Raw genomic sequence first — 27,934 nt, forward strand, 5'->3', positions numbered from 1 at the left:
ATCTCGGGCAGGTTTTGGCGGCAGTGGGCGCCCTTGGTTGTTGTCCGCATGGAGCTGGGGGTAGCCGGGGTCGCTAGGGTGACCGGGGTCTCCAGAGAGGGCCTCGGCGACATCAAAGCCTGGCGGCAGGAGCTGGGGACGGGGGCCAAGGCGGGAGCTCCGAGGCCTGATGCTGTGCAAGCCCGTCTCTTCCTGCTCTGCGTCTACCTGGTGGGATTCTTGGTGAGTGCTGGGGCTGCTTTCCGGAAGCAAACGGCTAATGTTATTAGGGGGAGTGGGTTTTCTTGTATCTGGGGGTTGGGAGGTGTTAATCGCCAGCAGCGCCAGATGTTAGACCTGGGCCCTTGAATTCTGGCTGAGAAAACAATTCAGAGCTAAGACTCAAACACAGCAAAATTTTACTTAGAGAGTCAGAGGTAGAAGAAGTGAGCCATGTCAGACGCGAGCTAGCTGGACTGCGTGGGCTCGGAAAACAACTGGCTGAAGCCAAAAGAAAAGACTTTTGGAACTTGGGGAGAAAGAAAACAAAAGTAATGCTCCCTGAGGGAAGAAAGGAGGAAAGGCGCGGGCGAGCGGGTGTGTGCACGCGCGTGTGTAGTGAGGGGAGAGAATGAAAATGAGTCCAGAACTAAACTCATACATTTTAAATAGCACGCTCTTTAAAATCACATGCTGTCACACTTCTTTAGCCCTAGACATGAATCATACCCATCCCGTTGTCCTTCCTATGTTTCCATGCTGTAGACCTGTATAGTGTACACTACCTTTCCTGTAGTCACTTGGTAGCCTTCTTGCTTGGTTATCAGATTGGCACAATGCTTGCGTTCAAGTCACCATTACAGTAGCTTAAGGACACTGTCACAATGCCTACATTATCTCCTCACTTCATCTCATCACATAAGAACTGATTCATCTTACATCATCACAAGAAGGGTGAGTACAGTACAAGATGTTTATAGAAAGACCACGTTCACATAACTTTTATTACGGTATTGTTATAATTGTCCTATTTTAATAGTTATTAGTTATTGTTGTTAATCTTTTACTTAACCTAATTTGTAAATTAAACTTTATCGTAGGAATGTATATATAGGAAAAAAATACGTTTATGTGGTTTGGTACTCTGGTTTCAGGCATCCACTTGGTATTCTTGGAATGTTTCTGCAGTGGATAAGGGAGGGCTACTATTATAATCTTAAAATCAAAATAGTAAGCTATAGTTCTGGTAGTGTAAGTTTATAAGCTATTTAAGATCACTGGATATTAAAGACATGGCCATCTAAAGATGTAACCATGGAGAATAAAACACTGAAAAGTGTATTGGGAAGTTTATGCTTCTGTAATTAGGTGAATTACAGCTACCAAGAGAAGCAGGGAGCAAAAGGTTAATTGTTGGTTGAAAAAAAAAATTTTTTTTTTCAAGTATTCCGTTTAACCAGGATTACAAGAAAATGAATTCAGGTTGACTATTTAATAAAAGGAGTCTGTGTGCTATCTGTTTTTCTTTTCCTAAAACAGTTGTAGCAAGTAACCAAGTAAACTAGTAATGAGAACAACAACACTTAAAGGAAAAATGGACAATCTCTTAATTCAGAATACCTAGCAAAAAGGATCAGTACCTATTCTCAGAGCTGAAGAGAAAATATGTTTGAGCTTCTATTGTGTGTCAGACTTTTCTCAATTGCTGTGTCTCTTAATGGACATCATATATCTACCAGGCAGGTATTATTATCCTCATTTTATTTTTTTTTTTACAGATGACAGCGCTGATGCTTGGTAACATTCAATGAACTTTTCAAGGACATATATTTATTAGTGCCCTTGGAGCTGGAATTGGGAACTATCTTTCTGATCCCAGAGTGCCTGAACTTTCTGACTTAGTTGCAAAATATGGCCTTCCATTAATATATCAGCCTTTCAATAAACCCCAGATTAGTTATCTTCCCTAACTGCAGGAGAAAATTCACATTTAAATTCAAGTATGTGCTGCTTTATCAAGAAATACACATCATCCCCACCTCCTTTTCCACTTCATTACCACAAAACTTGTTTTGTTTTCTTATTTAAGGAACTTCTGGTAGCATATCCTCCTTGAATATTAAATATGGATTACAGAGAAGCTAAAGTGAAAATGAATTGTAGCTCAGAATGGTCCAGAATGGTCAGAATAGCTACTTAGCAGCTGCAATAATTTGTTGTATTTGGATCCTTGATATCTTTAACCTGATGAGTATAGCATAACATAGAGTACAATTATGATTTCTTATTTGCTCAAAGTTTTAGGTAGTGGTTTTACTTGTAAAATCAGTTTAAAATTAGGATCACTACTTTGAAAACACCTAGACTTCTGTTTCTAATTGGAGTTAATCAGTATTTCGTTGTTTAGGATTTGTTTGGTGTTAGCATGGTTGTCCCTTTATTGAGTGTTCATATCAAGTCTCTTGGAGCAAGTCCAACAGTTGCTGGAATTGTAGGTGAGTGATTACATTAAACATTCTTAGAGCACTGAATTTTAAATCCCCTAAACTAAGTACCTGAAAACAAAAAATAGTCTTGTAGTTAACACTATCCAAAGGTAAACTGAAAATGCTGTAAGATGAATTTTCAGAATATTAAAAATATTACTGTGGAGCAAATGTGATTTATCTTTTCCTAGATTACCTGTGTTCAGAGAAGTTTTGAGATTTAGTGTTATCCCCATGCCTTATACCAGCAGTGCTGTTACAGGGGCTTATTGAGCCTCTCCAAGGAGCTGACTGTGTAATTAAAGGATAGGTACAGACTCCTGCCTACAGGAACCTATAACCTAATGTGAGAGACCAAAAGACGTAACCTATACAGAAATCACACGATGCAGGAGATCAATTTAGGGTAAGCCTTCATCAATCATTTGCAAACTTCCAGCACTGCCACCACCACACCTTAGAGGGCTCTAAGATGTTTCTATCTGTGCAGCACAAAGTCTCCATCCAGGAGTCATTCATTTACCAAAGAGGCAAGAACAAGCAGTACTTAGGACTGTGTTAATTAATGAGAAATTAAGACTTATAGCCCTTTATCATTCAGAAGCTGGATAAGCACATATTTTGGGACTGTTTTGTACATATTATTCAGTAAGGCCTGGTCCGTGCCATGGTTTGTATTTTCCCCCAAAAGTGTACTTGGAACTATACTGGACCACTCACCAACATAAAGGTTTTTATGAAGAGCAGAAGAGACATGTTTTTTATATATATATGATATAATGGAGATCAAAGCACATATAATAGTATAAAAGATAAAAAACTTTGTAAGTTTTTTGTAAAATTAAAGCATTTTGAGAAAACTGTGAAATGTTAGAGACGTGATAATGTTAAGACTTAGTGAAACTTTCCTGGGATTCGCGTTTCTACTCCCCTGAGTACTCTCTCAGCAGTCATCTCCGTTGGAATACACACTCCTCACACAGTGGAAGAACTGTCTTTCAAGGTTCCTAAAGGGCAGCCCTTACCTTTAGCCTCTCTTCTGCTTACTTTTAATTATTTTTGAAGGCCTTTTATTAACAATTATAGTACTTGTACTTATGTTATTCCAGTTGAAAAAAAGTTGTGGGGTAATTTCATTTTTAAAAAATGAGTGTTTTTCCTAATGTTTTCCTGTTACTTTCTATGTAGTTGTTACCCCATTAATCCAGTTTGATGATGTGTCTAGTCAATTTTATTGATGATGTTGGTGTTTTTTGCAGGCTCCTCCTATGGCATTCTGCAGCTCTTTTCTAGCACATTGGTGGTAAGTTATCTTCCATCTGGCAACATTTCTAGACAGCACATTTATACTCTTTGAGTGCCGTCCAGCATGGCTGTGGTAAAATCAGAGGCAGAAGATTTACCAAAAGTAGATGTGCAGATGATTGGGATATACAGTGTCATTAGATCAAGGAGGTTCCTTCAGTCATCTCTCTTCTTCCATTGATATCTGAGAAGCTATTGGCTTAGAGGAGTCAGATGGCCTCTTCTGAAAAGGGCACTTTGAGTCAGAATGAGAGCCCACTTTTTAAGCTGTACCATGTTCTTCCCATTACTCCCTGCAGACTTTGACTAAAAAAAAGAATGATTATTACCAATTTTATCATATGTGTCATTTAATTGACAATAATCAAATTTATTTGTGCTTCTAGGACTCTGAAGTTAGACATTTTGAACTACATGGCTTATTAATTATAAAACCTAAGTGTATAGAAAGAAGGAGCCATTTGAAATGGTGATTGTATATCTACAGCATGGAGTAGAAAGACCCAGAGCTGAGCTTGACATTCTCACTTCTGCCCACTCAGTTGTTTGAAATTCACAGTTCGTAACTGATCTCCTCTTCTCTTTCTTTATGAAATCCACTATGCCACTCTGGTCTTAGCCTTGGTGTCTGGTAGTTCAGGCAGATCAAACACAACAGCCACTTCAGTCCCACAGATTGATCAGCCATGACTCTGGTCTAAATAGCTGGCTGGTAGTCTCACTGTTGATGAAAACAGTGTGCGGTACTGTGCTTCCCAAGAGTGGCTTGCATGTAAAATATATTTTTAAAAAAGAAAAGAAATTCAGTCAGATTGTTTTTTATTTAAATTCTATTTTATTGATTATGCTATTATAGTTGTCCCAATTTTTCCCCCTTTTCCCCCCTCCACCCTGCTAATCCCCACTCCCTCTAGGAATCCCCACATTGTTGTCAATGTCCGTGGGTCATGCATACATGTTCTTTGGCTCCTCTATTCCCTATGCTGTACTTTACATCCCCATGACTATTCTGTATCTATCAATTTGTACTTCTTAATCCCTTTACCTTTTTCACCCATCCTCCCAACCGCCCTCCCATCTGGCAACCATCAAAACTTCCTCTGCATCTTTATTCTGTTTCTGTTCTGCTTATTTATTTTTTAGATTCAATTGTTGATAAATATGTATTTTTGCCATTTTATTGTTCATATTTTTTTGATCTTCTTAAAGAAGACCCTTTAACATTTTATATATTACTGGTTTGGTGGTGATGAACTCCTTTAGCTTTTTCTTGTCTGGGAAACTTTATCTGTCCTTTGATTCTAAATGATAGCTTTGCTGGATAGACTAATCTTGGTTGTAGGTTATCATCACTTTGCTTTTCATCACTTTGAACATTTCTTACCAATCCCTTGTTGCCTGCAGAGTTTCATTTGAAAAGTCAACATAAATAGTTAGCTTCCTGATTTATCTATTTTCGAGTCTTTTATAGATTAAATTCGTGTAACAATAATAATTTTATTCTCATTTAACCTCTACAATGACCCAGCAAGATAATTATCTCTCTTTATTATACAGGAGGAAATCAAGACTCACAAACTTTAAATAATTTGACAAAGTCACCTTATCTCAATATCCAGACTCTAAGCCATAGTTATTTTCTTCCTAAAACTCACCTCTCATTGCCTTAAAGATCTAAAAAAGGTAAATAGAATATCAAATTGTAGGAGACAGATGCATTGCTTGTAGGGCAACATATCATATTTCATTGTTCTTTGTGAAAGAAGTTTCATATGCTTAGTAAACAACTTTTCTCTTTTACTTGGAAACTCACTACCAAAAATACTTGCTGTGTGTATATATATTAGATTAGTTTGGTTAGAGTGTACTTTAATCAGACAAGTGCCTTTCTTTTACTGGACTCAACATTCCTTAGAATAAAGACCAAGTTTGCTTTTATCACTAGCACTTACCAGAGCACCTGGCACTTAGTAGAATTTTGTGAATGTACATTTTCATTGCTTGCCATGGCCCAGCCCTCTTTTATAAATAATCCTTTTCTTTATCATATTTGTGCTTACAAAGCACATTTTATGTACCTTATAGCTGTAATTTAATGAGAACCTCCTTCGAAATCCTTCAGATGAAATACCAAATAAAATTTTTCTTTCAACCAATGCTTTTAGAATACTTTAATTATATTTTATAAAAGCATTTTAATTTTTAAAAATCTTTTTGAGGAAAGATGTGCTATGTCGCATTTGACTAATAATTTTAATATATCCATTTTAATGAAAATGACTAGAGTTTATTAAGTACCTTTTATGTATCAGACCCTGTTTGGCCACTATTGTATTCAGTCCTCATAATTAATATTCTCAACCACATCTCTAGTAGTCATGTATCTTTTAATGACTGATTTTATATACAGCACATAACAGGTGTTGAGGGGACAAAGAACCTCTGTGGCAGATACTATTATTATTCCTATTTTACAGTTAGAAAAACAGGCCTAGAGATAGGCCTCCGTATGTAATTAGGTTAATTAATATGTCTGTAGTATTTGGAATGATAAGAGTTAAGAGCTGAACCCAGACAGTCTAACCAGGGCCTGGGGTGTACCTACCAGATTCTATCACTGCCCTGTGAACACAGGGAGGCCAGGGATCTCTTATCCAGGTGGAAAGAGAGTGAAGAATTTCTAAAATCCACTTAAATGAAAACTAGGGGAAAGGGTTGATGCTATTTATATAAGTCTGACGGTATTTTGGAAGATTTACCCTCAAATTTTTTATACAGGAATTTTATAACCATCTATAGCCTATGTAAAGACATCTTTTTTTGTTTTTTGTTTATTTTTTAGATTTAATTTATTTATCTTTAGAGATAGAGTAAGAGAGGGAGAGAAACACCAATGTGAGAGAGAAATACTGATGATTGCTTCTCATATACACTGCAACCAGGGATCAATCTGCAACCCAGGCATATGCCCTGACTGGAAATCAAACAGCAACATTTTGCTTTGTGGGACAATGTTCAACCAACTTTGCTATACCAGCCAGAGCATCTTTGGGGTTCTTAAAAAAAATATAAACAGGAGTTGGGAAGTTGACAGCGAGGTAGGTGAGAGCTGAACCCACTTGTTCATGCACCCAACTAAGATACCTAGCCAATCTTCCAAAGAACAGAATGAACAACCAACAGAATCCCAGCTGATAGGAAGTTTGGAAGCCAAAGCTTGCAGAAGATGCTTAAAAAGGAACAATAAGAGTATTTTGAAGACTGACAGGAAGGTCCCTGGACCTTGTGCTAGAGACTGTGCCACCGCAGGAGCATTGGAGGAGAGCTGGGTCAGTGATTGCAACTTAGTGGGTCCCTCCCCTCCCAGAATGGGAAAGTCACAGACCCATGCTAGGAGAGATTTGGATACTTAAAAGTCGCTGGAGGGGATTAAGAGGCAGTAAGAAACACACAGCCCTGCGGTGTACTCTGCTGAGGCGATGGTCGCAGGTTGGGACGGCAGCATAGACTAGAGTGGTGGTCACTGCCTGGGATAGTACCAGAGAAATTAGGGAGCTAGGTGACGCCTGGAGCTGGGTGAAGAGATGGGCTGCAACTGGCTGTGACACAGCTAGACTCTGGACTGGTCAGAGAGTTGGTCTGTGTGGAAAGCCTCTGTGGAATGGGAGGCCACACCCAAGGGGTCTTCTCAAAAAATTGTTCTCAGATGCTGTATAAGGACCTCGCATACACAGAAACCTTACTTGCAAAGATCCTAACATGTTCAGTGGCCAGGACAGCAAAGAGGGAGGAATGGGAATGCAATTTGCTCTTATTCAGGGCACCTCATGGATTGATCAAACAGGGCAGTAGGGGCTTGGAGAGGTAGCAACACCCTAACAGACTCCATTCAATAGGGGAATTGAGCTGCCTTGTAGGCACTTTGCTCGTGTCCAGCATCCAGCCAACAAAGGGACAAGGGGCGCAATTTGCTCCCACTCAGTGCACCTCACAGACTGATCAAGGGGCTGCAAAATGAGGTGGATTATTGATGCAGGCCTAGTGCATAGATACAGAGTGGACAGTACAAGCTGCACAGTGCTGTGAGGGTGTGGGCTAGAAACTGGGCACCTGTGATTATTGTAGCCCAGACCAACGGGCATCCTCATGGAACCACAGGAAAAGAAAAAAAAAAAAAAATGAGCCCAGCCCTCCTCTGTCTGCCTGCAGGATCCAGGAAAACCTGCAAAACCTGCTTGGCAGGTTTAAAGTCAGCAGGAGGCTTTTTTTTTTTTCTTCTTCAAGGGTGAGACAATAAGACCTGGAGGTGTGAGAAAATCAGAGAGTTCCAGAAAGAAAGAAGGTGAACACCAATAGCTAAGACAAATGTCACTTTGCTCTCCTTCAGAACTTCATGTTTTTCTTTTTCCCTTCTTTCCATTTAGTTAGTTTTTTTGGTCTGATTTCATTATGTGATTGATTTTCTTCTCCCTTTCATATTGCATTTTAATTTTTATTTCACTTGTATTCCAATAACACTATTCTTGGCCTTTTACCTTTTTTCTTTTTATTCAGATTATATATTTCTTATTATACTATTCTTATTCCAAATCCCACACAGCACCCGTCCTTGGTCTTAATCCATTTTGTGACCTTCCCAAGCTTTATTACTGTTGTGGTTAACTTTATTTTCTCACATGCTACACCAGTTTTCTATCCTTGATCTCATTATTTCTCCTCCATATAACCTCGCGTAAGTGCTCAGCTTTCTAACTCGGTTCACATTCTTTTTCCCTTCCAATAAAAGTCTTAGCTTTTTTTAACCTTTTATAAAAAATGACTAGTTGGGTGAAATATCATGGTTATAAAACAGAAGTATCACAGTTCTTCTCCAAAGGATCTTCTATTTGTTCACTACTTGTTAATACTTTAAATCCCATAGAATACTCTGCCACTGTCTTATTCCATTTTGCTTTCACCCTGCCCCTGATCAGTTGAATAACGAACTTTATCTCATCATTTCCTCTCTCCCTTTTTTTCCTCTTCTTTCCTCCCACCCCTTTCTTTTTTCTTTTCTCTCAACCTGGGCTTTACTCCTTATTAGTTTGCTTCCCCCATTCCTCTCAAAAATCATTTTTCTTTATTGTAGACATCTCATACTCACCTTTTACTTTTCTACAGTATTCTTATTCTCATTCCACGTTCATTAAGTTTAATTCAACTGTCATTGCTATCTACAGTGCTGTGGGTTTTCTGCAATTTTGCTCCCATTGGTCCAGTACCTTTTCAATTTCACTTCAAACCTCATAGTATACTTCCCCATTCTTAACCCCACTGTCCCCATAGCCCTTTCGTGTAATACTTACATTGTAAATTTTGTACTCTCCCTTTCTTCACTTCAGTTCTATGCCAGCTCTTAACAATGCTCCTCCCTCTTATCACTCAACATTTTCCCCTTTATAGTCATTGTCTGTTTCCTTTGGCATATTATATATTATCCACAATCCCTCTTCAAATGTATTAATCTTAGTTCTGTTGCGGTTGAGACTGCTAATGTGGTAGGGGGGTTCTTTTGGCCAGTGTAGGTTTAGTGATCTGGTAATACTGCTTTGTTAACCCACACCTGTACAACAGCATACAAGACAAGGTGGGAGTTGTGAATGTCAGTAAACCTGCTGGAGGGGAAACCCACCAACAAAGGAGCCACCAACAGATAAAGCAGAAGTAAAACAGGGGAGCCACACAAACTAAAGAAATGGCAACCCTAGAGCATCCAGACAGGGTGATCAAAGAGACAGCACCACTGAGTCCCACAGAGATCCTACTACAGAAGTTCACCCTATGAAGACAGCTGGCAAAGCAGAGCATTGGGAATCGCAGAAATGAACAGAAAGTTAGCTAAAATGGGGAGACAAAGAAAGAACCCATAATTGAAAGCAATGGAAAACTCCCCAGTAAAAAAGCTAAATGAAATGAAGGCAAACAGACTGTCAGATGCAGAATTCAAAAGAATGGTTATAAGGATGCTCAAGGAACTCACAAATTCAGTGAACTGAGTGGGAACTACAACAGTATGAAAAAGAAAACAAACTATAAACAAGAACCAGGAAGGAATGAAGAATACAGTATCTGGGGGGAAAAAAACAAAAACAAAACCAACACTAGAAAGAATCAAAAGCAGTCTGGATGAAGCAGAGGACCGAATTAGTGATCTGGAAGACAAGGAAGAAACATCCAGGTAGAGCAGATGCATGAAAAAAGACTCAAAACATATGAAGGTAGCCTAAGGGAACTGCAAGACAACATGAAACACAACAATATTGGAATCATAATAACTTCAGAAGGAAAAGAAAAGGAGCAAGGGATAGAAACCCTGTTTGAAAAAATAATGACAGAAAATTTTCCTAACCCAGAGACGGGAAAAGCCACACAAGTTCAGGAAACACAAAGGATCCCAATCAAGGTGAACCCAAAGACTAGCTCCAAGACACATCATAATTAATATGCCAAATTTAAAAGACAGATTCTTAAAGGCAGTAAGGGAGAAACAGGTAGTAACATACCAAGGAGCTCCAAAAAAGCTAGCAGCTGATTTCTTAACAAAAGCACTACAAGCCAGGAGAGAATGGCAATAAATATTCCAGGTAATGAAAAGCAAAAGCCTGCAACCAAGACTGCTCTAACCAGCAATGCTCTCAATTAAAATGGAAGGTGAAATAAGGCGTTCTCCAGAAAAGAAGGCTGAAAGAATACACCTTCACCAAACCAGTACTGCTAGAAACACTAAAGGGACTGCTTGAAGAAGAGGAGAAAAAGAGCAAGAGAGGAACACAGATAAAAAGGGGGGGAAATGAGTGAGTATGTATCAATAATAACCTTATGTGTTAGTCGATTAAGTGCTCCAATCAAAAGAAAGAGGGTGGCTGAATGGGTAAGAAAACATGACCTGTACGTATGCTGCCTGTAAGAGACCCAGCTCAGAAAAAAGACCTTCACAGACTTAAAATGAAGGGTTAGAAAAATATATTCCAAGCAAATGGACAGGAATACCAGCTGAGGTAGCAATACTTATATCAGACAAAATAGACTTCAAAATAGTCCATAAAAAAAGACACAGAAGGACACTTAATAATACTCAAGGGAAGAATCATCAAGAAGACATAAACATTGTGAACATATATGCACCCAACACAGGATCACACAAATATATCAGAAAAATCTTGGGAGACTTCAAGAAAGGTACAGACAACAACACACTTAATACTAGGGGATTTTAAGACCCCATGTTCAAAAATGAATAGATCTTGCAAATAAAATATCAACAAGGATATTGCAGCATTGAACAATGCCCTAGATCAAATGGACTTCACTGATATACATAGAACTTTTCATCCCAAAGTAGCAAAATACACATTCTTTTCAAATGCACATGGAACATTTTCAAAGATTGATAGGACACAAAACAAACCTCAACAAATTGAAGAAAATTGAAATCATAACAAGCATTTTCTCAGACAACAAGGCCCATTACTAGAAACCAACTTTAAGGAAAAAACTCAAAAGCACTCAAATTGGTGGAGACTGAATAGCATGCTGTTAAGCAATGAATGGGTTAACAAGACCAAGGAAGAAACCAAAAAGTTTCTGGAAACAAATGAAAATGAACATACAGCAGCCCAAAACCTATGGGACACAGCGAAGGCAATCCTGAGAGGGAAGTTCATTGTGATGCAGGCCTACCAAAAAAAAAGAAAAAAGAAAGGAAACATTTCAAATAAACAACCTAACCCTACATATACAGGAACTGGAGGGACAAGAACAAACAAAGCCTAGAGAGAGTGGAAGGATGGAAATAAGATCCAAGCAGAATTAAATGGCATAGAGACTAAAAGAACAATTCCAAGGATCACTAAATCCAGGAGCTGGTTCTTTGAAAAGATAAGCAAAATCGACAAACTTTTAAGCAGACTCGTGAAGAAAAAAAGAGAGGAGATCCTAAAAAATCACAAATGAAAGAGGAGAAATTACAACTGATATAACAAATTAAAAGGATTTTAAGAAATTACTACAAATAACAATATGCCAAGAATTTTGAAAACCTGGGTGCAATTGACAAATTTCTAGGAACATAAAATCTTCCAAAACTGAAATAAGAAGAAGCAGGAAGTCTGAACAGACCAATAACAGCTAATGAAATCGAAGCAGTAATCAAAAAAGTCCTGGCACACAAAAGCCCTTGACTGGATCCTTTCACAGGAGAATTTTACAAAACATTTAAAGAACTAACCCCTATCCTTCTTAAACTATTCCCAAAAAAATCCAACAAGAGGAAAGACTCTCAAACTTTTTATGAGGCCAGCATTATCCTAATTCTGAAACCTGATAAAAGACACAAGAAAGAAAGAAAACTGCAGGCCAACATCGCTGATGAATATAGACACTAAAATTTGTCAACCAGATATTGGCAAACTACATCCAGCAATACATTAAAAAGGTCATTCACGATGATCAAGTGAGATTCATTGCAGGGATGCAAGGATGGATCAATATTCACAAGTCAATAAACATAATACATCGCATAAAAGGAGAGACAAAAATATGATGAAATCAATAGATGTGGAAAAAGCATTTGATAAAGTGCAGCACACATTTATGATAAAAACATCCAGCAAAGTGGGAGTAGAGGGGACATACCTCAAGATAATAAAGACCATACATGAGAACCTACAGTCAACATCATATTTAATGGGCAAAAACAAAGCTTTCCCATTAAGATCTGGAACAAGACAAGGGTGTCAGCTTTAATCACATCTATTCAACATAGAATTGGAAGTCCTAGCCACAGCGATTAGACAAGATAAATAAATAAAAGGCATCTAAACTGGAAAAAAGGAAGCAAACTTGTCACTGTTTGCAGATGAAATGATAGTGTATGTAGAAAATCCTATAGACTCCACCAAAAAACTACTCAACCTAATCAGCAAATTTCGCACAACAGCAAGATACAAAGTCAACATTCAGAAATTGAAGGCATGTTTGTTCACTAACAATGGGCTATCACAAACAGAAACTAGGGAAAAAATCCTACGTGGCTGTAGGAACAAGAAAAATAAAGTACCTAGGAATAAACCTATCCAAGTAGGTAAAAGAACTGTACTCAGAAAACTACACAACACTGAAGAAAGAAATTAAGGAACACACAAATAAGTGGAAGCATATACCATGTTCATGGTTTGGAAGAATTATTAACGTCATTCAAATGTCCATACTACCCAAAGCAATTTATAGATTCAACACAATCCTTATTGAAATACCAATGACATATTTCACAGGTATGGAACAAACATTTAAAAAATTTATATGGAACCATCAACGACCCTGCATATCCACAGCAATTTTGAGAAAGAACAAAGTAGGAGGGATCACAATACCTGATATCAAACTATATCACAAGGCCACGACAATTAAAACAGTCTGGTACTCACATAAGAAGAGACACATAGATCAATGGAACAGAATAGAAAGGCCAGAACTAATCCCATGTCTCTATGGTCAATTAATATTCAATAAAGGGGGCAGAAGCACAAAATAAAGTAAAAATAGTGTCTTCCACAGATGGTGTTGGGAGATCTGGAAAGCTTCATCCACAAAAATGAAACGACCACCAGCTTACACAAGACACAAAAGTAAACTGAAGTTGAATTAAAGACAAACTTAAGTTGCAACACCATGAAACCCCTAGAGTAGAACATAGGCAGGAAATGCTCAGATATTCCATGCACCAATGTTTTCACCAATATGTCCCTTAGAGCAAAGGACATAAAGGGAAGAATAAACAAATGGGTCTTCATCAAAATAAGAAGCTTCTGCATGGCTAAAGAACACATCAGCAAAATGAAAAGGGCCCAACTGTATGGGAAAATATATTTGCCAATGATACCTCAGACAAGGGTTTGATCCCCAAAATATGTAAAGAACTCACTTGACTCCACACCAGGAAGACAGACAACCCAATTAAAAAATGGGCAAAGTACCCTAACAGACACTTCTCCAAGGAAAGCATACACAGGGCCCAGAGACATATAAAAGGATGCTCAACATCACTAGCCATCAGAGAAATGCAAATTAAAACTGCAGTGAGATACCAGTTCACGCCGGTCAGAATGGTCATCATAAACAAATCAATAACGCAAGGTTGTGGAGAAAAGGGAACCCTAGTACTTTGTTGTTGGGAATGCAGACTTGTACAACCACTGTGGAAAACAGTGTGGAATTTCCTCAGAAAACTAAAAATAGAACTGTCTTTTGAGCTGTTGATTCCCCTGCTGAGATTATACCCTAAGAATCCCAAAACACCAATTCAAAAGAACCTAGGCACTCCAATATTCATAGTAACACAATTTATAATAGCCAAATGTTGGAAGCGACCTAAGTGCCCATCAATAAGTGAGTGGATCAAAAAACTATGGTACATTTGCACAGTGGAATATTACGCAGCAGAAAGAAAGAACTCCTGCCCTTTGCAATAACAGGTGGATCTGAAGAGCATTGTGCTAAGTGAAATAAGGTAGGTGGTTAAAGACAAATACTGTATGATCTCACCTATAAGTGGAACCTAATAACCAAAACAAGCAAGCAATATGCAACAAGACATTGAAATAAAGAACAAACTGACAGTAACCAGATGGGAGGGGGAAGGGGATAATGTCGGACAAAAGGGGGGCGGTCATCCAGGAACATGTATAAAGGACACATGGACTTCTAAAGGGAGATAGGATCAAAGGTGAGAGATGGGGATGGGTTGGGAAGGATGGAGTGATGAGGGGAGAATGGAGACAACTGTATTTGAACAACAATTAAAAAAAGCTTAGGAAATGATAAAAAAAATATAAACACCTGTAAAAATGAGAAAGTTACATGAACAGAAGTGGCTGGCTTTTGGCAAGGCAGAGAGGCAGGGTAAGATGACATGGTTAATTAGAGAGGGTGGAGAAAGTCATTGAGCATCATTGAAGAATGAAGAAGTAGAATGCCATATTGATGACCTTCTAGCCAAACCAGGAAAATACCACAGGATATCCTGTTGTTGACTTCCTCACACTACTCTGTTTCTATGATAGTGTTTAGGGATTTTTATTTTGATAACTTTTTTCAACCAGAGCATTACCCAGAAACTCAGTAAATAAAATGGCTCCATGTTGAGGCTCTGTAGTTGGTCTGGGCATTTCCATCAGGTTTGTGTCATCTACAAAGCACTTCCAATGTGTAAAGAGGATAATGGGCAGTTGCCTGCTGAGGCTTTCCAGGAGCCTTAGGTGCTGCTAAAGACCAACCTCCTTCCTCATCCTGCTTAGCCATCCTCAGCTGGACAGCTGCTCAACTTCCTGAATCATGGGAATGTTCTCAGCAGGATACAGGAAAGGAGGAAAAGGAGAAGATTGTTTGCCAGTACCCTTCCCCACCTCTAAAAATTTTTTCAGAAGCCTCACCAGTGACTTCTGGCAGCATCTTTGAAGGCCAGAATTTTCAGCTTGCAAGGGAGGTTTTGACTGAGCTGTTGCTATGGAGTACTGAAAATTCTTAAGTAAAGAACGAGCTAGGAAGGTAGCTGTTTATTTCCTGAGATATCTGCAGTCTTCTCCACTCCACCACCTGGATTCCATGCAGCCATACCACCACCTTCCTCTGTCCTTTTGCTTAGGTCTTTCCTCCTTGCCTCCCCACTTCTGCTCCCTGTAGGCTCTCTTTCCTTTCTGTGTGCCTCACATTTACACTTCCATACAGAGGCACTGGGGTACTCAGCTAGTCACCCACCGGGCAAACTTCACCCTGGGCCATCTTTACCGTGGACCACATCTGATGTTACCAAAGCTCCTTCCTTGCCACAAAAGTGGTTCAGAAGGGAGCCCATGTTAGGCAGGCTCTGAGATTTCCCACATAGGGAAATTATAATCATGGACTTCAATGTAAGGCCAGAAACTACAAAACTAGGTAAAAAACATGAAAGAAAGACAATGACTTTTTGAGATATGATACCCAAAGCACAAATAAAAAATTAAAAATAATACTACATCAAACTAACCTCTACACAGCAAAAAAAAAAAACCAACAAAAACAAACTGTGAATGGAAAGGCAACTCTAGAACGGAGAAAAATACTTGCAGATGATATTATCTAATAAGGATTAATATGCAAAATAGAACTGAGTAGCAGAAAAAAAAATAACCCAAGTAAAAAAATTGTCAACCTGAATAAAGAGTAAATTTGCTCAATGTCACTAATCACTAGGGAAACGAAAGTCAAAATGACAATGAGATACCACCTTACACCTGTTAGAATGGCTATCACTTAAAACATGAGAGAAATGATGGCAAGGCTGTGGATAAAAGGGGACCCTTGTGGACTGTTTGTGGGAATGCAAATTGGTACAGCTGTGAGAGACAGCATGAAAGTTCCTCGAAGAATTAAAAATAGAACTAGCATATGATCCAGCAGTTTTTTTTGTGGTTATATATCCAAAGGAAATAAAATCACCGTGTCAAAACCAATCCCTGCACCCCCGTGTTCAATGCAGCATTTTTTACCATAGCCAAGAAATGGAAACAACTTGTGTCCATCAAGAGATGAATGGTTAAAGAAAATTTCATACACACACACACACACACACACACACACACACACACACACACAGATGAATCTAAGGGCATTATGCTAAGTAGAGTAAGTCAAAGGAAGACAAAGCTGCATGGTCTCACTTATAATGTGGAATTTAAAAACCAACATTCAGTCCCTGGCCAGTGTGGTTCAGTGGATTGAGTGCCAGACTGTGAACCAAAGGGTCACTGGTTCGATTCCCAGACAGGGCACATGCCTGCATTGCGGGTCATGCCCCCAGTAGTGGGTGTTTGAGAGGCAATCATACATTGATATTTCTTCCTCTCTTTAAAAATTAAATCTAAAGGACATTCATTTTTTAATGATTTTTTTTAAGAAGAAAATTATATTTGTAGTTATTAGAGGCAGGGATAAGCAAATTGAGTGAAGGTGTTCAAAATGTGTAAACGTCCAGTTACGTGATAAGAAAGTACCAGGGATGTAATATACATTGTGACTATAGGTAACACTGCCGAATGTATTTGAAAGTTGTTAAGAGTAAATTCTAAAAGTTCTTATGACAAGGAGAGGTTTTTTTTTTTTTTAATTTATATCTATATGAGATGATGGAGGTTTATTATATTTATTGTGGTAATTTTGCAGTATATTTAAGTCAGGTCATTCTGTAGACCTTAAACTTATAGAGTGCTATAAGTCACTTATATCAATAAAACGAAAAGAAAAAAATGGTGTGAGAAATGTTGCATCTCAAAAGTAATCAAAGAAATTCACATCGGAGTAATGGGAAACTTTAATCTATTGGAGTAACAAAATTAATAATAAAATCCATGGTGATCATGATTGTAAATAATAGCCACTGTTACAGAAAAAAAAAGCAAATTTTTAATGATGTGGAATGATGTTCGAAATCTGTTGGTAAGTAGAAAAACAAGTTACAAAATACATTATATTTTGTTAGAATATCATTTGTAGATTTGGGGATTATGCAGTATTTCTATATTCATTTTTTTCAGTATTTTCTAAATTTCTAAACTAAATATGGTTACTGAGGAGTTGAGATGCATAAAGTGATAATGAAGATTAAAACAAGGCTTTAACTCTGCCATGTGTGACTCAATTGGTTGGGCATTGTCCTGCAAAGCAAAAGGTCACTGGTTCAATTCCTGGTCAGGGTGCCTGCCTGGGTTGTATGCCTAGTCCCTGGTTCAGGCACATGAGAGAGAAAACACATCAATGTTTTGTCTCTCCTCTCCCTTACTCTCTCTGAGAATAAATAATTTTTTTAATGAAGCTTTAAAAATTATACTTCACCATTTCTCCAGCCATTCTTGGCTACTAGATAATCACAGATGCTTTCTTTGATATCATAGGTTTTTTTGGATAAAGCAAACCATGTTGTATTTTCCCACCCAAATTGTGGAAGACCAGAGAAAATAATTTACTCTGATGAATGGCATAATAGAATTGAGCATCTAAGGATCTTAGCCTAAATTCCCTGCTATTTTCCCCTGGCTTGCATTTGGAGGGGGCAGTGCAGTATTTCCATGGTGGTGATTTTATAAAAGTGAATCAAAGGACTCACTTTTTGTGTTCCTTGCTTCCTCAGGGCTGCTGGAGTGATGTGGTTGGAAGGCGGTTTTCCTTGCTGGTGTGCATTCTCTTCAGTGCTCTGGGTTATCTTATTCTCGGAGCATCTACCAATGTATTCTTGTTTGCTCTCGCCAGAGTCCCTGTGGGTGAGTTCTTGTCTCTCTGTGTATTTTCCTTCAAAATAAGTTTTTTATATATGTATGTATATATGTGTGTGTATATATGTGTGTATATGTATATATGTGTGTATATCTACACGTACATGTATATGTATGAGGTCTGTCTGGAAAAAGTCCAGCCATTGTTAATAAAACAAGAACAGTTTGCGCAATATCAATGGAACCTGGCAGCCAAGGAGAGTGGACTGGAATGTGCATGCATGAACAATGACAACTTCACTGTACTAGTCAGTGGGATTGGTAGATGCCGTTCAGTGAGCATGTGTACTATGTCTCCATCACATTCAAAATGAATGAGTACAGCAACGAACCTGCATCATATTTTGCGTTAAGCTTGAACATTCCTCTGCGGAAACTATTTGGATTATTCAGAAGGCTTTTGGGGACAATGCAAGGAGTACAGCACAAATAAAACTGTGGCACGAACACTTCAAAGATGGTCAAGAATCTGTTGAAAGAGATCCACCTTCTCCAACGCCTGCAACAAGCAGACCACCTGAGAATGGTATATGTGTACAGGGTGCAATAAACAAAGATCAGCGACTAACATTGTGAGAACTAGAAGCTGATCTGGATATTCAAAAAACTGCTGTGTCCAAGATTCATTCTTGCAGCTTCTGCTACCAGAGCAGAAGGAACATAGTGCTGCAATTGCTAATGACTTGATTTAAGTCACTTCCAATGTGCAGATTTGGTGCCTTGCAACTTAAAGCTTTTCCCAAAACTAGAATCACCTTTGAAAGGGAAGATATTTCAAACTATCTATGAGTTTTAGGAAAATACGAGATGGGACAGCTGATAGCAATTCCAACAAAGGATTTTGCAGAGTGTTTTGAGCAGCAGAAGAGACTGGGAGAACTGTGTGAGGTCTCAAGTTGACTACTTTGAAAGGGACTATGGCATCATTGTTCTATGTACAATGTTTCTTATATCTTGCATCTTCTTTAATAAATGTCCTGCTCTTCAATACCTCTTGATTAGAACTTATGTAAAAAGGGCACAATGACAATACAAATTAGACCTGTAACCAGCAGGCACTGTCTGTTGAGCACACAGCATCAATTAAGCTCGGCTGACTTGTCCAGAGCTTCAAACCTTGGACTTGCTAGAGCCCGGCATCCTCATATGCATAGCTCTGCTACTACAGCAGGGTCTGTCTCCTTCCTTCTGGTCTGTCTCTGCAGGAAGTCACAAAGAATTTGTTAAATGACTTTGACCAGCACTGTGGGTACTATGTGGTCCCTCAGTGAGCCTATGGTTTTGAAATTGGGATTCCTGACTTCAAATTGACACAAATTGCTGTAGCTTTCCTGTGGCCTTCTGTAAAGCTACTTGTGACTTTGTGGAGGATGCTAGGATTATGTGTTAGTGGCTTGTGGTTAAATTTTGTCTTAGACCACCCTTGAATGTTTTTACCATTTTTAAAATAGCTTTTATTTTGTCCATTCATTAGAATATTTCTCCATCTTTGAAACACTACCTGTGAATGCTGTATGGTGAGGTTGGTAGGTAGTTACTGGGGAAGCTCTTACTCCCTCTCATCTTTTCTTAGTGTCAGAGCCCTGGAGTTTATGTTCCTTTCTCACTTTATTCATTAGAGCCCTGTAAACTTTTGCTACGCTGGTGGACAAGTCTTTTGTGTTCACGCTCCAAAATCCATGCTTCTTGTTATTGTTTACTTAAAAAAATGGTTTACAAAGACCTTTGCTTTAAATGTGGTTAATCATCATAACAAGCCCCACAACCACAAAAATTCAACTGATAGCTGTTTCACATGCACTTGGTGTCCAGATCATTTTACATTCTTGGTTTGGGGAGCAGGTTGCCCTTCTGCTCTAGAATATACTCTGCCAATCAGTGGTAAGGCTATTCATAATTCAAAAGAAACAGATGAGAGATAAATAGAACTTATATTTGTTACAAAATGGGTGGAGATTTATGTGGAGGATTATAATGTTAATATAAAATAATCTGGTTGGAGTACTGATAATGCAGAGCAATGCTTCCTTTAAGGAGATCACTGGAAATGATTATGTTCCATCGTAGTTAGAAACAATGAGACAGACCTGCCAACAGCATTTATTAGTAAGGCCTACTATGCCTTCGTCAAAATAACAGGCACATATCTGACCAGAATTCAACAGTTTGAGTGTGTTTGTTTGATGCATAGAAGCCAAATTTATCAGCAGAAGTATGAGGAATATAAAGTTGTTATATACACTTTAATCTCTTCGTAAGTCATATCTCAGTTTTCAATTTGTTTAGTCAGTAATTTCACAAGCCTCTCACTAGTAGAAAATCAGCCGTATTGGTTAGATGACTACGATGTCATCATACTGAATAGTTTTATATTTGTACTTGCTCCTTGTCCTTCTTCCCTGCTCTGTTTCTTTCCATAGTAATTATCACCTTCATACAGACGTGCCAGCTCTGAGAGGACAGGGTTTTCTGTCTTTTTTCCCCTTCCTCCTTCCTTGCATTGCCCAGGGTCAAGATCTATGTTGGACCTATAGTAGGCACGCAGAAAATGTATGTTCCCTGAGTTTATGAATGATAATGATAAATTTCTGTATAGAAACCACCATGAATTGGACTTCGATAGCAGAGAAAACTGGAGACACTGGGACGTCATGATGAGATGTGGGCAAGCTGAGGATGCAGGAGCTTGATTACCAGAGACAGGGTGACCAACCAGGGTGGTAGGGCTAGACCAGGAGTCCATTCATGGTTCATGGAACCTGCTGGCCTTAGAGGTTCAAAGAAAATGGATTAGCACTCCATCAGGGATAGAGGTGAAGTGCTGGATGACAAGCAAGATGCTTTTAATCTGGAAAATGTTACTGAACGTGTTTCTTATCTCCTTGCAGGTATTTTTAAACATACACTCTCCATTTCAAGGGCTTTGCTTTCTGATCTGGTTCCAGAGAAGGAACGACCATTAGTCATTGGACAGTTAAATACAGCATCTAGTGTGGGCTTTATCTTGGGCCCCATGGTCGGTGGCTATCTTATTGAACTAGATGGTGGATTTTCTCTCACATGCTTCATCTGTTTTTCTGTCTTCGTTCTCAATGCTGGTAAGTTGCCATTTAATCATGAGAAGGTTGTTTGGTTTATTCATTCATACTGTCCAATTTACTTTTATCTCCTTATCATTTGTTTTTCTAACAATAGGCAGTCTCTTATTCAAAAATGGAAGACCACATAAGCCACTGCTGCAGCGCTCCTAGTGGGTGCCTGTCACACTAAAGCACGTGCTTGTCTCAAAGCCTGCACAGTGTTCGGCTGGCCCCTCCCCTCTCTCTGCTTTCCTTCATGTGCCTGGAAACACATTGGTTTCCTGGTCCACCTCACACTTGCCAGGCTTATTGTCACAGGAGGGCACTGTAATTTGTTCCTTCTTCTACCTGCAAAATTCTTCCCACATTTCTTTACTGGCTCTTCTTACCATTCAAGTCTCAAATGTTTGCTTCCTTAGAGGGGCCTTCTTTGATCATTCTGTCTAAAATAACTGTATTTTTCCATAGCTCTTTTGAAATTATATCATTAATGTGTTTTCTCTCTTCCCTCCAACTCACACAATTAGAGAGTAAACCTCAAAGGTTCAGATTTTCTCACTGCTATCACCCCTGCCCAAAAGAGGCCAGGCATATATAGCCAGTGTTCAATACTATTTGATAAATGAAAGAATACACTGGAACCCAGCCAGGTAGCTCAGTTGGTTAGAATTGTTCTGATATGCCAAGGTTGTGGGTTTGATCCCTGGTCAGGGTACGTAGAAGCAGCAACTGATTAATGCATAAGTAAGTGGAACAACAAATTGATGTTTTTCTTTCCCTGTCTCTTTCTTCCTCAAAAAAAAAAAAAATTCAGTAAATAAAGAATACATATAGGACTGTGAGCTCCTTGAATGAAGGGCCAGTTGCATAAAGCAAAGAGAATTGAACCTCTTTGCCCAGAGATTGGTGCATGGCGAACCCTTAGGTAAACAACTTTATTAATAGGATCTATTCTGCTCAGTTTTCCTAAATTTAATGATACTGCATTTGACTACAACTTTTTGAATCTTCATATTCAAGGCTTCTGGCTGAGTGATGAATTCCATGCTGGGGTGGGATATCAGACTCAAGGAGCAAAGTTCATGAGTCCTTGGAGTAATACTGTATGATTTTCTACCACAAGTTTAACTTTAGCCAAGAGGAGAGGTCTGATGTATCAGAGTGACTCTAGAGAAAATGGCTTCGCCCTGACTGGTGTGGCTCAGTGAGTTGGGCACTGTCCCATAGACCAAAAGGTTGCCAGTTTGATTCCCAGTTAGGGCACATGCCTGGGTTGCGGGCCAGGTCCTTGGTTGGGGGCATGAGAGAGGCAGCCAATCAATGTTTCCCTCACACATCAATGTTTCTGTCTCTCCTTCCCTTCCCCTCTCTCTAAAAATAAAATATTAAAGGAAAGAAAATGACTGGTTGATATAACCAGGTACCTTCCCATATAAAGGAAGGTACATAAATGTGATCACTTGATGTTAGACGTCAGTGTTTAAACAAAGAACATGAATATCAAGCTCTATTTTAGATTCTGCAGTAATAGTGCTTTTTAATATTTTTCCCTAACCTAAGTAAGTATATGAATGGATCTGAGTTAGGAATACACTCAGCCGCAAATATTCTCAATCCCAGTTGCTTGAAGTAATAGGGATTTATTTTTCCCACTTTAGAGCTATGGGGTTGTCAAGCTGAGGCAGATGCAGAGACTGGCAGGGGAGGAGCGGGAGAGGGATTGGGGCTGGACAGCTGGCGGAGTCTCAGAGCCGTGGGCCTGCCAGTGCAATGAGCACAGTATAAGGCTGTTTCCTCTGTCCATTTTGTCATACCTTTCTCCTCAATAACAACGGCTGTTTTCCCAACCTATCTACCCTTTCAGGTTATGTCCTTGCTTTGATCTGCCACTTTCATATCTTTTTATCACTGATTAGTCTTTTTCATGGTTAAGAACTCAAACACTAGTCTGACAGACTTGGCTTCAAATCCCTGCTCTGCCACTTCTCAGTGTGGGCTGTAGTTGAGCTGTCTCTGTTTCCTCTTCTATAAAATGGAGTAACAAAACTCATAGACTTGTTATGAGAACTATGAGAGGTTTTGCATATAAGCAGTTTATCCCACTGCTGTGCATATGGTAAACACTCAATTAATGTCAGTTGTTGTCACCATTATCATTTTTACTATTATTTTAATTCTGCTTTTTATCCATAAGCGACAGTCCTTTCACTTTTTTTTTTTTTTTTTTTTTTTGAAATACCAAGGGCCCTTTCAGGATAAGAGCAAATGTAAAGTCCAGGTCTGCTTTCTCATGTGATTAATTTTCTGTCATAAAACAGCATGAAGCAGCAATGACTGGCCAACCACAGGTCCAGGTGGAACTTCAGTGCTGGAAGACTGAAAAACCACACAGAGATGTGTCAGGAAAAATGTCCTGGGAGGGCAAGCTGTTGTTTACTTTTAAGAAAGTTTGGGACATGAATTGGCAAGAGGTCATTCTACTTGCTTGGGTGGTATGGGGTCAATAAAACAACTGAGGCAGGTATGTGCCAGTCACATGAATGCAGAGGTGGGATTATCTGAACAGGGGTATGAGCTGTTGGGTAAAGTGTATGTCATGGTTGATGAGAATGGCACCTCCAGAGGTTTCAACAGGAGACCTGTAAAAGTTCAGATGCATGCAGATGCTTCCTGACTGGTCATTGGTGTCAAGCTACCCCTAGCTACCACCACTCCCTCGCCCTTCATGCCAAGTCTGGCTGTCTTCAAAGCATCTTGTGCTTCCCTAGCATAGTGCTTACCCTGGAACCTAATTGCCTGTTTGCATGTCCTCACCCCCTCTTAGGTTTAAGTATCTTAGGGATAGGAGTTGTATAGCCCTCGTCTTAACTTGTTAATATTCTCTTATGTCTAGCACAGGATTCAGCATTTAGCATGAATATTTAATGTTTGGATGGATGATGAATGTGGATGGGTATGGGTAGACAGATAGTGGATAGTCAGAAAATTAGCAAAGTCATGAGGGGGAAATTTAAATGTAAAGTCTTAAGAATTTAGATATGAAATGATGGGATATAGGAAACTCTCATAGGCTCTTGAGCTGGGGGAGAAATAATGAGTATTATGTAGCTATAGGTTTTTTTCTTAGGTGAATTGCAGAACTCTCATACAGAAATGGAGTAGACATAGCCATGGAAATGGTTAAAAACTGGATTCAAAAATAGAGACTAGCAACTCTGCCAATACAAAAATACAGAATAAAAATCTAATACTAGTTATTTCTTATCCCCCGTGGTAGTGCTCTATGAATTCAGTGAATTTAGCTTGCTTTAACACATGGTGCCATTTTAACAGGTCTTGTTTCGCTGTTTCCATGGAGTGAAATAAAAGTCAGTAGTACAAAGAATAGTCTACGGTTGGGTAAGAACTGTGCACCTTTGGGAAAGACAGACCATGAAGTTCAGGAGGCAAGCCCTACCCTTGGGAACATGGTGAGTGAGAAGACCCCTAGGCTGCACTGGATGGAAGTCATATCTGCACTGCAGGACATGAAGAGCCTGATATTTTCTGAAATGTGGGACATATTTCTAGTACGCTTGCTAATGGCCATGGCAGTTCTGCTGTACTATAGTAATTTTGTCCTGGCGCTTGAGGAGCGTTTTGGGGTGAGGCCCAGGGTGACAGGCTACCTCATCAGTTACAGCAGCGCCCTGGGGGCCCTGTCTGGCTTGGTCCTGGGGCCCATCCTACGTCTGTACAGGCACAACTCCCACAAGGTCCTGCGGCACTCCAGTATGCTCACCTTCCTGCTCCTGTTGCTGTATTCCGTGGCCCCCACCATGGGAACTGTTGTTTTCTCCTCCACACTCCTGGCCTTCTCCACGGCCATTGGCAGGACTTGCATCACAGACCTCCAGCTAACTGTGGGTGGGGCTCAGGCCAGGGGCACCCTTATAGGCTTGGGGCAGTCAGTGACGGCAGTGGGCAGGGTCATGGCCCCCATCCTCTCTGGACTTGCCCAGGAAGTCAGCCCTTGTGGTCCCCCCAGCCTGGGAGCTGCATTAGCCTTGGTGGCTATTTTCATAATGTCACGAAACAAACTTCACTATGATGGTGATAGGACTGATAGATTAAAAAGTGAATAGAATGAATTTGGACAACACCAAGAAGCAAAATCTGAGGTGGTGAATGACGGGCAGAGGCCATGTGAGAAGGGTGTTTTGGAAAGGGTGGGTGATCTAAGTGAAAAGATGTTATTTCCACTCAAGTTCATCCAGGTCAGCCTTCAGCTCTGCATTTAGGCCTGTGGATGATCAGAAGTCAGAGCCTTGCCAAAGGGGAATGTATTAAACATATACCTAAAAGTCTTTTTTTCCCATGTGGGTCAGTGAGGTTAAATCAAGGGTAAAAGAGCTACCAGCCACAGGATAAGAAAATAGTGATGGCATACGAGAACACAGTATGTGCAACAAGTGAGGAGACTCAAGGATTTTCCTTCTAAATAAAAATAGGGTAATATTAGTGCTAATCAGCTGGGATACAGGTTTCTTTCAATCATATAAGTGAAGAGGAAGCTTTTCTACTGTCAAAGTCCTAGAGATTGAAGAAGCTGCTTTATTAAAGCTAATTTGTCACTTTCTCACGTCATAACAAGGTTATGAATATTAGTTCCACCCAGAGACCTGGTTAAAAATCAGATGCTCAGTCTCACCCCGGAGACTGATTCCATGCGCCTAGGTGAGGCCAGATATCTGTGGTATTTAGTAAGTATCCCTTGCAGTTTCTCATGGGATTAAAGAAAGAGTTTGATTAGAGCAAAACCCAGAGAGAGATTTGGTGGTTTTATTGGTAGCTAACTCAATTTGGACTGTCTGTTAAAATCATGTAATCACAATATGTTACACTTTCCCCAGCTGCTAGCATCATACCCCATAACATTTTATATAGAATAAGATTGTGTCAAGTATCATTCTTACCAGATGAACTTAATTCTAGAGTGTCTTGTGTTGAAAATCATTTTCTTTATTTTACACCTGTGCACAAAAGAGCTATGTTGTTCTACAAGGACACATTTTGGCAGATCTTTTCCTGGGTCTAAACTGAGCTGCCATTCCAAAATTAGTGCCCAAGGAGAGAGGGGCCCAGAATGAGGTTAGCACAGGCTTGCACAAGGCATTATTTATAAGGCACATCCTGACTATTGGCATAACGTCAGTTATTAATAAAAATTATTTAGAAGCTCGCTGTCTTTTCCTCCCACAAACTACCAAAGTACACATTCCTGTCAATCTTCTTAATTAGCCAAGTAGGATATTATTCCTGCTTTCACCCTAATATACATATAATTGTAAATAATATTTTAACACACTACTTTTTTATAACTTAAATACTCTTCTTAAGCAGAAAAAAATATTTCTGTAGTTTTAGAAGTTGGATATGGGGTAAACTCAAATATGAAAATGAATCAGTTGGAAATTTGAAGATTGTCCTTTATCTACAAGAAAAATATAAACTTTATTGTGTCATAATTCTGAACTTTTGAGTTGGCTAAAAAGTTAGTATGGTTTTTGTAAGATGACCCTAATAGCACTTAGTTGCATTTAACTTCATTCAAAACAATTTTGTTAGATTATATTGTAACACTATGCATTTAAAAAAAAATCAAAATTGGTAAATTTTTGTATAGCCATTTTAATACTGAAAATGGAAGAAAATAAGCAACATTTCAGCATATTATGATTTATTATTTCAAGAAAGGTAAAAACACAACTGAAATGCAAAAAAAGATTTGTATGGTGTATTGAGAAGGTGCTTTGACTGATGGACTGTGTCAAAAGTGGCTTGCAAAGTTTTGTGCTGGAGATATCTCATTGGATGATGCTCCATGGTTGGGTAGACTGGTTGAAGTTGATACCAAATTGAGACATTAATTGAGAATAATGAACGTTACACCATGTGGGGAGATAGCCAACACACTCAAAATACCCAAATCAGTAAAGGTATTGGTGAAAATGAAAAATGTGTCTTTTACTTTATGGAAAAATCTAAACAGCCTTTTTGGCCAACCCAGTACAAGTTCTTAGTAATTTGAGGAAGCCAAAGTGTACTATAAAATGGCCTTGTGCTTTAGGACTATAATAACTTGTTATGGAGGTTAGACTCAATGGACAATAAATAACAAAGACTTTTTGTAATGAAGTAGAATTTCAGAAGAATTTCTCTAAAAACTTTCTTTTCTTCACTCTCAAATATAGACAAGTTCCTGAGAAGCTCTTAAATATAGCCTAGATAAAGCATAGCACTTTATTTCTGAGGTTAAATAAAAGCCTGTAAACTTACTGAGGTTTTACAGTTAAGCAAAAATAGATCTTAGTCTAGAGAATAGAAAAACGTTTTTGTTTTTCTCCACTGGTAGGTAGTTTCAGTGTTTTGTACACATGATTTTTTTTTTTTAAGATAAATATTCTGTTATACCTCCTCTTATTAGTCTGATGTGCTGCTGTTACTCAAGGTGTGTTCTGGGGACCAGCAGGGCCAGGGTCCCTTGGAGCAGATGCCCCACCTCAGACCTGCTGGGGGACCATTTCACAAGACACAGCTGCTTTGTATGTACAGTAAAGTTTGAAAACCACTACTGTAATGGGCACTATTTGTATAATTTATGGAATATAACCTTAGAGATATTAAATCTGCTCAATTAAAATTTGTGTTGATTTTTAAATTGTTTTGAGCATCTTTTGTAATCCTTTCCAAAGCATTAGGT

At 38.9% G+C, this 27,934-nt stretch overlaps 1 protein-coding gene across 2 annotated transcripts; it reads left to right on the forward strand.

Moving 5' to 3' along the window:
- On the forward strand, window positions 1–27,842 carry MFSD9 (major facilitator superfamily domain containing 9). Of its 2 annotated transcripts, XM_054577971.1 has the most exons (7): window positions 83–222; window positions 1,519–1,722; window positions 2,387–2,474; window positions 3,725–3,768; window positions 17,971–18,100; window positions 21,001–21,210; window positions 24,526–27,842. In XM_054577971.1, the coding sequence occupies exons 2-7, from the start codon at window positions 1,645–1,647 to the stop codon at window positions 25,314–25,316; spliced, it is 1,341 nt and encodes a 446-aa protein (XP_054433946.1). In that variant the 5' UTR covers window positions 83–222; window positions 1,519–1,644; the 3' UTR covers window positions 25,317–27,842. The 2 variants fall into 2 exon arrangements, with proteins under 2 accessions (XP_054433945.1, XP_054433946.1); XM_054577970.1 differs by lacking the exon at window positions 1,519–1,722 and having other exon boundaries at window positions 1–222.
- Window positions 27,843–27,934: the final 92 nt, after the last annotated feature.

This window comes from Pteronotus mesoamericanus, unplaced genomic scaffold (assembly GCF_021234165.1).
Source record: "Pteronotus mesoamericanus isolate MK-2021 breed Mesoamerican mustached bat unplaced genomic scaffold, CSHL_Meso_final contig_48, whole genome shotgun sequence".
NCBI lineage: Eukaryota > Metazoa > Chordata > Mammalia > Chiroptera > Mormoopidae > Pteronotus > Pteronotus mesoamericanus.